Source organism: Typha angustifolia, chromosome 14, assembly GCF_048772165.1.
Source record: "Typha angustifolia cultivar Huaian chromosome 14, ASM4877216v1, whole genome shotgun sequence".
Taxonomy (NCBI): domain Eukaryota; kingdom Viridiplantae; phylum Streptophyta; class Magnoliopsida; order Poales; family Typhaceae; genus Typha; species Typha angustifolia.
Window position 1 is genome coordinate 12,751,689 of NC_133252.1, and position 11,977 is coordinate 12,763,665.

The window sequence follows — 11,977 nt, forward strand, 5'->3', positions numbered from 1 at the left end:
TATCTAGTAGTTTGAGAATATAAATATATACTTTAGATTATGCCTAAATTATATATTTTTTATTTTATTTCGCTTCTCACAAAAAGTACTTTGTGTGTTTGTTATTAACCATTTATATATCTTACTAGTTTAATACCATCAAACATATGTCGATTTTGACATAAAATAATACCATCATCTTATCTGAAATGCTTTTTTGCTCTATAAATATCAATTATTCCAGCGTTAGAGGGTTTTATTTATTTATTTATTTATGAGTTGATACGATTTTCCGTCTTTTTGAGATGATATAATCCTTAATTTATTGGGGGAAAAAGTTTATTATATGGTTATTTGAGAAATAACTCAAACAAAAAGCTATTTATAAAGTCAATTTTCTGATCAACAATTATAGTATTTTAGTCCATATTTTAAAAACTATACTTAGAGTTAGTCAAAGATCACAAAACTGATATCATAGTCTAAGTAAAACAGAGTTTGGCATAAATATTAGAACTCGACTCAACCCAAAAACTTTTGCTACCAAGGCGAAAACGTATGAATTTATATGAATTTTTTTACCTCGAGAGATATTAAAAATTAGGAAAAAAAAAAAGAAAAGAAAGAAAGAAAGAAATGTAGTTATTGTTGGAAGGCATAGCTTTTCATAATTCAGAAGATGACATGCTATTCCCTTTTTCTTGAACCCCAAAAGAAGCACTAATAAATACCAAGATTGACATGATAAGGGTGGTTGAGGTGCATGGGTAGTGACCAGTGAGTGAGTGCTTTGTGGGGGCCTGGAGGAGAGGGGAGGAATAGAAACCACCCAACTCAGTCTCCACACACTTCCCCTTCACCCCTTTTTAGAATTCAAAAGCTTGTGAGTTGGACATCCCTCATCTCCATTTCTACAACCAAAAAATAAAAAAATTCTAACAACTTTGATTATTTTTTTTAATTTTTTTTTACAAGTATTAGTAAATAAAGATATACTTTTATTAAATTACTTTTCCCATGCAAATGATTCATTCATCTTAATAAAAGAACTCAAAAAGTATATATATATATATATATATATATATATATATATATATATATATTTCACCCAAAGTTAGATGAATAGAGAGAGGAGAGGGGGGGTGTGTAAGAAGGAATGCATGCAATCTATTTTGGGGCTAAAAGTGGGAGGTTTGCTCTTTGTCTCATGCTAATTCTTCCCCCACACAAGTGCTTGTAGGGCAGGGTGGAGTTGTCTCCTTCATTCATTCATGCCCCTTCTATTATTGGGAGACAGATGAGCACACCTACTTTTGAGTGATCATGAAGTTTGTACACTAACTTTTATAGAGAATGAAAGGATTTATTTTATCTTATTTTATTTTGTTTTATTTTATTTAGTTTGATCATCATCATCATATAAATATAAATATAGATATATATGTCTCTAATATCTTGAGGATTTTTGTTTTTGGTCCTCTAAAGTTTGAACAACTTATTGTAGCTAGGTCAATCCCTATAATTACCACACTATCTGTGAATAGTTTCTTATATGTTTTCCAATTGATTAATAAACTTAATAAACATGTTTTCAGAATAGACAGAGACTTGTGCTTATGTGGGGTCTGGGAGAAAGATATATGGAGATCTTTTGCTTTGAGAATAAGAATAGTATCAAAAGAGTGAGTTATAAGGTTTGAATAAGAAATTGATACAAATTTTACTGAATAAGATTTGGAGCAGAGTAGCATATAACGACAACTCAATGAAAATTTTACTAAATATTAATTTTAATATGCGAGAAGAAGAAGAACAACAACAATGATAGCTTAAAAGATGGTGAGATTTGAATTGCTTATATGCAAAATTGCCCTAAATGGAAGACTTTTGAGGGCAGTGGGATCTTTTTGGAATTCGAATGGTGGATATGAAAGACAACTTTGAAAGGTACACATGCCCATCAATCTCTCTCTTTACATCTCAACTCTTAGTTATAAGTCTCACTCTCTCTCTCTTATGCAAGGGGATCTAATACAAGTATGGGAGTGGAGGGATCTAATACTGTGGAATATTGCTTTCTTGTGGAATAATTGTGGTGCCTTTCCTTGCATATGTAGTTCTCTACTCCTTTTTCTCTCTTAGACCTTGACACCCACTTCTTGTCCTGGTCTGCCCTTAGGCCTGCTCTTTAGAGCCCACCCAGGGGTCACCGACCCGAGTTGCCGTCCCTCGCTCCTGCCCCTGCTCCTATTCCTACTCCTACGAATCCGAAAGGTTATTAATTTTGGATCGTAATTATTGTTGTCACGACAAAAATGGCAAAATCTTTGCATTTAAGATCGATCGACTTAGGAGAGGTCATAATTAATTCTCCGTGTGTGTGTGTGTGTTATTATTTTTTTTAATATTTCTTTTTTCGTCGAGTAGGATTGATCAGAATCGGATCCACCACCTGCCGCCTGTGACGTCAAGGATGGTGGAGCAGTGGAGTCTCACAGACTAATTACTTTCCTTTGTAAATGAGTTCATAGTCCGAGACTTTTGACCCCCCTTTAAAGCCCAACTTGTTTACCTTTGTGAGGACTATTCTATTGATTGCATCATGTCAAACTCTACCCTAGCTAAGGGGAGGGGGGCTCCTTTCCATTTTGTCCATATTCTTCAATTAATGGGCAATTAAAGCAGGCCTTTTAACTTGTACAATGACATAGATATGCTGTCGATCTCCTTTAAGCATCTGTATCTATAAAGGAAAGAAGGTTTAGATCCTCACAAAAAGTTTTTTTCACTATGCTAACAACTTGTTTCCACTTCCAATAGGAATTAGCCAGGATTTATGCTGAAATGATAAGTCTTTGTTCGATTCCATTTTGTGGGTGTCAACTGTCAAATACTATGCTCATTTTTTTATATCTCTCTCTCTCTCTCTCTCTCTTTCTTTCATTCTTTCTTTATTTCTTTCTTTCTTTCTTTCTTTTTTTTCTCTCTCTCTTTTGGAATGATAAGAATCTTTTAGATATTGGTGTGATAATTGCACTATGTTTTGTGCTTTCTCCTGTTTCAAGGTCATTGCCAAGAATTATCTGGTACAGGGTGGTTTCTACTACTATCTCACCTTTATTCTTTCTTCTCTTCTAAGACTGGGTAGAATCTAAATTTGGTCTGCCAACTCTTCCGGTGTGTGAAATGAGTGGAAGCCCATCATTCTGGGGTTTAAAACTTTAAACATTTCAATGGACCCAAACATCAATTGCTTTCTTGCAATGTAGGATGTATATATATATATATATATATATATATATACTTTGTAAATAGTTAAGTTTGGAAAGAGCTCGTGGTTGAATGAAAAGAGTAAGAAATAAAAATTAAACTATACTTTTTTATGAATGAATGATTGCTACCTACTTTTCTATTGAGAACTTTCGTCTTAACATACTTAATTTCTCTGCCTGAGACAAGATGATCATAAATTATTCTGCAGATACTCAAGAGAATTTTCATACAAGCATATCCAATAGAGTTATATGAATATATGTGTGTATAAAGAACACATATGTATTATATCTATCTATAATTGCATGCATATACCCAGTGGAATCATTGTAGGCCACAAGCATATACCTTAACCCATTTGAGTAATGGAGGAGTAATAATGCAACGGATGGCTTCGTCCATGGTGGTGAATATGCCCCCCATTGGAAGAGTAGACTAGATGTGAAAGAACTTGACATACAGAGAGAGAGAGAGAGGAGAAGGAGAGAGAAATTTTGTGCTTATTGGGTGGACCACTCTTCAGTCTCCACCCCCACTCTCCAAAAGTGGTGAGAGTTGCACTTGTGATTGATAGTACCTCCACTACTGTAGAGAAGGAGAGAGAAAGTGAGTGAGAGAGAGAGATAGAGAGAGAGAGAGAGAATGGTGTGGAAGTATTCAACATGCCACTCCGATGGGCATATGAATAAGCCTTGGAACCTTTTCTTTGTAAAGTTGGGAACCTAACCTTTTCTAGGAAAATTTACAGGTGAAAAATTTCATCAAATGTCAAAGGAAATATAGTTTTGTTGATGTAAAGAAAATTTTGCCAAACTGTAGGGTGGTATATACAAATCTACCCATCTCCTTTGGGTTTTTTTTTTTAATAAATAAATAAATATCTTATGCTCTCTCTTTTTCTCAACCTTTCCAAAGGGGCTCCAAGAGTCAACATCCCTTTCGGCATTCTTTTTGAGTGGGGTCCTCAAAAACCTGGGCCTCTATTAGAAGACTTTTCTCCTCTGCATGCTTTGAGCTGAGTTCCCTTTTTGTGGGTCTATTTCCACTCCAGTTAAGCTACTGCACCAATGCAATTAAACCACAGCAGATACATGGCCAGTTTTCTTTTCCCAAAATTCTGGCAGCTCTTAGTTGTATATGTGGTGCCAATCCTGGGACAGTGATTGAAGAGTGCTGCTCTCTCTCTCTCTCTCTCTCTCTCTCTCTCTCTCTCTCTCTCTCTCTCTCTCTCTCTCTCTCTCTCTCTCTATATATATATATATATATATATATACCTGGCCAGTTGTAGCCTAACACTTTTACACTCCTTTATGTGGATGTGGTAGTGGTGGGAAGGGGGATTATTGCTTGTGATTTCATGGCAGACATGCTTCCATGGCTGTTGGGTTGGGAGGAAAGTTGCAATTCACCAGCTTGAGTGGCAGCATTTGGTTGCCCAATAAACCCAGACATTGCACAAGTTGGGGTTTTTGTAGGTGTTGGTGGGGGTTGTACTGTTGGATCTGGTATCTTCCAATGAGATATGGATCTATTATTAGGTTGGTGTCACTTAGTGTGACGGACGGTTAGGTCTCACATTATGGATAATCCATCAACACATTGGTCGTTAAGAGATTTATTTAGTTTTCTCTTTGCAAACAATCAGATAATAGAAATAATATCTCCGTCAATGAGGATAAGATTGCGTACATCGCACACACGAGATGTATATGCATTAGAATGCACTTTATAGTGGTGATATGTCTATTTCAGTTTCAAGTGGTTGTTAAGTTCTCAAAGATCAGTCATTATCAGGGGAAAGTAGAAACTCACATGCTGCTCCCTGCTTTGTTTATTAAAGAGTACAAACCATGATACACTCAACAACAGCTAGTTAGTAGAATCCAAAGATCACCAGAAAATAAAATAAAATAAAATAAAAATAAAATTGAGGACTCTTTCTCGTATGAAAGAAAGGTCCTTACAGAGCACAACTAGAAAGTTTTTTTTTGGTAACAGTCATCATCATATTTCTGCCTTTCAGGTGGAGCTGCAGCTCTGTTTAACAACCCAAGAAGATAAGCCTCTGCTTTTCATGGAAAGCTACCTTAAGGATGTATAAACTGCCAGCATCTCAAAAAGTTTATTAGCCACTAACAAAGCCCTCTTAACAGTTAAGAAAGAATATATATATATATATATGTAAATGAGTTCTTTAACCTGGATACACTTATTCTCATGTAAATGGACCTCAAATAACACTACAGTAGAGGATAATACATCTACCATTCTTGACATCATTGCAGACTTGGCTTAAAGAAAAGTACATGCATGAATTATTAATTCACACGGCAAGCTCTGGATGCTGAAAATGGATGAAACAGTGATAGAGCAATGAATTGGCCATGGCCAACAGAATGCTTCTGAATTAGCAAAGCCCTAACATTGTCGATATGGCTTGCGGATATGAAACTTACCTTCCAAAACAGCAAAATGGTATGGCGAGCTTTTCTTGATTTTACTATGCAAAATGAAGCCATTGATACTTCAGAGCTTCACCTGCAATCAGTCTTCTTTCATTTGGAGCAAATAAACAAGAAATCAAGGAATTAGGTATCAGAAGCTTGCGATTTATTTGCCTATGAGGATTCTAAGGGGATTGTGCTCTATTTGGACTGGTTCTGGAGAAAAGATACGAAGCTCAGAGTTAGTAAACACACTACTAATCTGCCACTTCATACTTTCAAGCAAATTAGTGAAGATCAGTATCTTATCTAGCAGCGTGAGTGTACAATAACACCATAATAAACTGAACCGAACCAAGAACATAAATCCATGAACAACTCAAGAAACAGGAAACCAGGAAACCTCACTTATAAACATAACCGAGCTGGCATCCTTCAACAAGTTTATATGTTGGCTTCTCATATATATAATATTTCCAATAAATTCTCCCAAGCAAATGTAAACTTAACTATTGAGTACAGAGTGACGATATATGAGCTAGCAGCAAAGCTTAATTATTGTACAGATGTGAGGAAGCAGGAAAATGTATTCAGATTAGCAGGCATAAAGATTTTCCAAAGGGAATTTTACCTTGATCTAGAGTTCCATGGGCTAATCGTTAAGCTTTATCATTCATTAAAAGGTTTCCATAAGAACCTAATATTAGAGATGATTTTTCAGGTACCAGATATTACTATATAGCCCCATAAAGAAGAAAATTGATTTCCTGATCTAATTCACTCGATCATGTTATGAGCTACTAACACCAGAACCAAAAAAAGGAAAAAAGAAAAGCAACATGGACAATAAGAAACTGACTAAACTTCTTTCCTTGAGTTGGGAATTACCAGATGAAATTCTTGCTGAGGAAGCGCCAAATATTAAGATGTTCAGATCTTGATGAGTTCTTGTCTGAAGAAAATGATTATCAACAAACAAGTGGATAATAAGATTAATCCCACAAGCAGTCTAATGTGGCAACCTATGCAGTAATCCCCAAATTCCAGCAGTTAATTACAAGTCGTCCTGTTTCTTTTTCTCCCTTTCCTTGAACAAAAGGTGATACTTGGTCACCCCCTCTTTCTATTTTTTTTAAAAAAGTCAGAAACTAGTATAACAGAAAGAATAAATTGATGCTTGTTATGACAGAGAACTAGCTCATTGATGTTAATTAGTTATAGAACTCCGCTACAACCATGCAAGAGAAAGTAAGATAACCCTTGCTGCAAACATAAGCTACAGTTACACACCTTATATGAGCAAGTATGATCTGCATGGGGTTCTTAGCTTAGGAGACCCATAATATATTCAGTATAATCTTATATAAATTTGACAACTCATGAAAATGTGATCCAATTGTCTTGAAGATGAAGTTAGATTTGCATTATCTACAAAAACTTTTTTGGTAAATCATAAGGATAGTCAAGAATTACAGTTCTGACATCTACTGAATAGCAAAGGCTTCTGAATTTCTTATCTGGCCAATAATGTGAGATGCTTCGTCAAGCTTGTTTGCTCTCTCATAAATGCCAGCCGCCACAAGATGAAGCTCTTTCTTGTCAATATCTGGATCATTTCTGAGTTTCTCAAGAAGCAATTCCACTCCCTTGAAATCTCTCCGTGCCCCCAAGAGACTCAGCATCTGGTAGTGCACTCTGTCAGAGAAGATGCACCCTTCTTCCTGCATCTCTTGATATAATGTTGCTGCCATGTCAAATTCCTGAAGCTTACCATAGGCATTCAGCACATTGGCAATCATCTCAGAATCCGGGAAGTAACCAGCCTTCCTCATACTGTCAAACACTTCGACTACATTCTTGTGCCTCCGGTTCCTTGAGAACAGATCCACCATTGACTTATATACCGACACATCCTTCACCTCCCCTGCCTCAGCTGCCTGCCTGAAGACCCACGCTGCCTCCTCAACCCTGTCAGCATTGGCAAGAATCTTGATAGCCGTGTCCTTTGGTATGTTGTCAGGGTGTTTGAGCTCATGGAGCAACCGTTTGGCATGAGCAACGAGCCCTGCCCGCTCATACACCACAATCATGGTCTGATATAGCACCGGATCAATCTCGGCCCCAGCCTCTCTCAATTTCTGGAACAGCTTAGCGGCACGGTCCAATTTCCCGGCTTTCCCCCAGATAGAGATGATGGTGGAGTAGGTAATTGCATTGGGTTGGACTCCTCTCTTCTGCATCTCCTGCACCAAGTTGCCAGCTTTTTCGTGCTCAAGCGATTTGCCATACATGGCAATCATGGTGTTGTAGGTGACGACGTTCTGTGGCACGCCCTTACGCTGCATGAGGCGGAAGAGGTGGACGGCCTCGCCGAACAGCTCAGCATCCCCGTAGACACGGAGCATCGTATTGTAGGTAACGACTCCGGGCTCGACGCCGAGCCGCCGCATGCTCCAGAAAAGCCGATCGGCCTCGCGGGCGAGCCCAAGCTGGCCGTAGACGTGAATCACGATGTTGCAGACGGTGAGATCAGGGGTGATGTGGGCCTCGTTGCGCATGTGAGAGAAGAGGGAGAGGGCCGCGAGGTACCGGCGGCGTTTGACGAGCGCAGAGAGCAGGGTGGAGTAGGAGATGGCGTCAGGGGCCACGCCGGCGGTGGGCATGTCGGAGAGGAGGAGGTTACGGGCTTGGTCAAGTAGGCCGGCGGCGGAGAGGGCAGCGAGGGCGGCGTTGAAGGCTTTGAGATCGGGGGTGATGCCAGCGGCGCGGAGGCGGGAGAAGAGGGCGACGGCTTTGGAGGGGTCGTTGAGACGGAGGGCGAGGTGGATGAGGGTGGAGTAGAGGACGAGGTCGGGGACGACGCGGTCGGCCGACATGATGGGAAGGAAGGAGAGGGCTTGGTCGAGGAGGCCGGCGGAGGAGAGGGCGGAGAGGAGGGTGGAGTAGGAGAAGGCGTCGGGGGAGAGGGAGTGGGGAGGGGCGCGCATCTCGAGGAAGAGGCCGGCGGCGAGATGGAACTGGCGAGAGCGGAGGAGGTTGCGGAGGGCAAGGTTGAATGGGAGGAGGGAGGAGGGGTAGGAGGCAGGGCCGGAGACGAGCCAGTCGAGGAGGGCGAGGGAGCGGCGGTGGTCGCCGGATGGGAGGCGGGAGAGGAGGGAGCACATGAAGCGGAGGGAGAGGAGGGGCCGGCGGCCAGAGCCAACGAAGGGGGAGAGGACCGCATGGAGCTCCGAGGAGTTAGTGGTCAGGGAGATGCGCGAGAGGAGATCCGACATATCGACGCTGCGGTCGAGGTAGTGGTTGGTCTGGCGGGGGTCGGTGGAGCGGCCGGGGCGGCGGCGCCATACATCTCTACGGCTTCTTGAAGAAGAAGACGAGGAGTGGTTGCGAGGAGGAGCGAGTGGAAGAGGAATAGCTGCTGCTGCTGTTGTTGCCTTATCCAGCAGCATTTCTGGATTTAATCGTTTGTTCAAGCCGGAATGGGAGGGACGAGTATATAAACGACACAATAAACGGCCACCAATGGAATCAAAACTTTGGGAAATTTTATATTTAAGACATCAGATAACGCACAAGTAAAAATTAACTCCAAAATTATTCGGCATCGTAGCATGTTTGGACTACTTAGCTTGACGGGAAAATGAATTAGCAACGTTGTATTTCGTGTGGATTTTCTTATTTTAAATTGATAAACGTAATTCAGCAATCATAAAGGCATGATTCCTGCAGTAATTAACCTCGCTCTTGCATTCTCAGCTGATAGCCATCGCAAAAACTGTAATCTCAAGCAATTATAATCGAAAAGCTTCCAACAAAATGTTATCTAACTCCAACATAACAAAACATAAATAAACCATCAACTGGCAACAACCTCCTCGAGGAAGGGGGACACAAAAGTTCGACCAAAGTTCAGGGAAAAGAAACAAAAAAGCTCATGCTAGATGGTATCAATACTTGATGGGAGCAAGGATATCTAGCTGGGTACCAAGCTTCTCTTCAACTGTCTTTTCTGCCTTCAACCTTAGTTTGGTGAGTTGCTTTCTCCTTTCATAAGATACCTGAGCCTTCTCTTTCCTCTTGTTCTCCAATTCCTGCATACATAAAATTCAAAGTGTGTAACTTTTCGCACAGCAAAAGATCATTAATAAACAGGATAGAGAAGTGGGCCATCTATGAACAATGGGGATCTGGTCCGCAACGGGACAGAAGCAAAGCAGCTTCTCCTTTTGTCCAAGACACAGGAGGAACCTCCATACCAGCGGATAGAAGGATGAGATAAGTATTCTCTTTTCTATATAAGAGCATTTTTCATAGAGGATAGAATGGCATAAGTAGCACAAATCAACATATTCAACTACATCCGCCTAGGTTAGTGTACTAGATATGCACTTTGAACTAAGCTAACTTTAATAATATATATCTTATAGTTATGGAGCAAGGACCATAGTATATGACTAAGGAGCATTTAGATTATACATGATTAGGAGTGAAGAGGAAAATTTTCTACATTGATCAATGGACTCAAATGTTGGATGAAGAAAACATATTCACGTAAGTGACCCTAATTAATCGACCGCAAGGCTTTAATTTTTATTCTTCTTGTCTCAACAACTATATCAGGTGTTGCTAACAAATGTCATACAAAACCCCTGAACTGCATGAGTTGATAACGAATTATCAGCTAACTGGAAGGAGTTGACCAAAACTTCATCGCCAAATCAGCAATATCAGGTTCTTACAAAAGTTCATATATAAACCCAATCTACAGCATCACATGACATTAAGTGGCATCTCCTACTGTCAAGCATTGCAGTGTCAATTTTTGAAAGTGCATTCGCCTGTTTAACATCACTAAAAAGGTTAACCTCTGATGAGATGATATTCCCTTATCAGCATTTCCAAGATCTCCCGAATAGATCAACTTATTCAACATCTAATATACCCCAAGTTTTGTTTCACCATAATCTAGTTATGTTCTATGAGAACCACAACAAGGATTAAAAATCTACTAAGACGTTCACCAAGAATAAGAACGACTAACTAATCTCCGAGCTAATAAAGTGCTCCAAAATAACTCCTATATAGGAGTAGATATCTCATATTCAAATTCATCCAAGGGCAGCAACTCACAGATAGTCTTGGATCTTATATCATATGGCATATCAAATATCGATGCAAATAATAAACAAGAACACGGAAGGCAATGCATGAATAAAACAATGAGATTAATCTGACCTTGATGGTATCATAGTGACTCCATCCGACCTCCGTCGAGAGCCGCCCAAGCAAGCAGTACTTGTGTCCCGGCTGCAGTCTCAACACCCTAGCTCGAACAGAGAAGAACATCACCAAATCATCAACTTCTCTTTCTAAAATATAACAAAATAATAAAATAAAATAAAATAAAGAAAGAAGACACGAATTTGAGCTCACTTGAGTGCGTCGGGAATGACCATCCGCTTCATCTTATCGTACGGCGGAGGCACGCCCTCGTACGCCTTGAGCCTCGCCAGCGCCGCCGCTCCCCGCTTCGTCTTGTGCGGTATCATACTAACAGATCACGAGGCAGAAACGCATCGATACATCAAACCAAGCCAAATCAAGAAGAAGAGGGGGAGAGATAAAGGAAGAAGAAGCTGTTACCCCCGGATGGTGCGCCAGAGGATCTTGGCGGGGGCGCGGAAGTGGATGGGGCCATGGGAGGGCTTCGTGTTCATGCGCTTGCGGAGGAAGCGGAGGTACTTCATCTTCTGCCGGACGAGCCCGCCGGAGAGGCAGATCTCCTCGCACCGGACCACCACCACACGCTGCCCGTTGAGGAGCTCCTTCGCCACGATCGAAGCCAGACGGCCGAGCATGTGGTGGCGCGCGTCCACCACCACGCGCCGAGTGCACACCCCGGAGCCCGACACCATTTCTACTTGATCTAACTCTCTCTCTCTCTCTCTCTCTCTCTCTCTCTCTCTCTCGACGGCGTAGTTGGAGATGACGGCTAGGGTTTTTGGGATAAAGAAGATAGCGTAGCGGTACGATGCACCGCGGAGCAGATTAGAGCTTAAATAGAACTGATCGGCAGGCCGAAGGGTATTCTTGTCATCTCATGCCACTTAATATTATTATGGATAAGTAAGCTTATCTTACTCAGATAAACATAAAGCCCTTATTATCATTATGTACAAATAATGGTGTATTCCAAATTTTGGAGGATTATAGGAATTCTTAGAAAAATCCCCATTTTTTCAACAGAATCATCCTAATGTTTTCTATACATGGTTTTCTTC

General features: G+C 40.6%; 2 protein-coding genes across 2 annotated transcripts; both read right to left on the bottom strand.

The window, feature by feature from the left end:
• Window positions 1-5,137: 5,137 nt before the first annotated feature.
• LOC140775655 (uncharacterized) lies at window positions 5,138-9,350 on the bottom strand. Its single transcript, XM_073119042.1, has one exon. The coding sequence runs from the start codon at window positions 9,143-9,145 to the stop codon at window positions 7,181-7,183; it is 1,965 nt and encodes a 654-aa protein (XP_072975143.1). The 5' UTR covers window positions 9,146-9,350; the 3' UTR covers window positions 5,138-7,180.
• A 129-nt stretch (window positions 9,351-9,479) lies between these two features.
• On the bottom strand, window positions 9,480-11,684 carry LOC140775656 (large ribosomal subunit protein uL13w). The gene is made up of 4 exons (XM_073119043.1): window positions 11,340-11,684; window positions 11,130-11,246; window positions 10,932-11,019; window positions 9,480-9,787 (listed from the first exon to the last, which is right to left on the bottom strand). The coding sequence occupies exons 1-4, from the start codon at window positions 11,609-11,611 to the stop codon at window positions 9,644-9,646; spliced, it is 621 nt and encodes a 206-aa protein (XP_072975144.1). The 5' UTR covers window positions 11,612-11,684; the 3' UTR covers window positions 9,480-9,643.
• Between the last annotated feature and the right edge of the window lie 293 nt (window positions 11,685-11,977).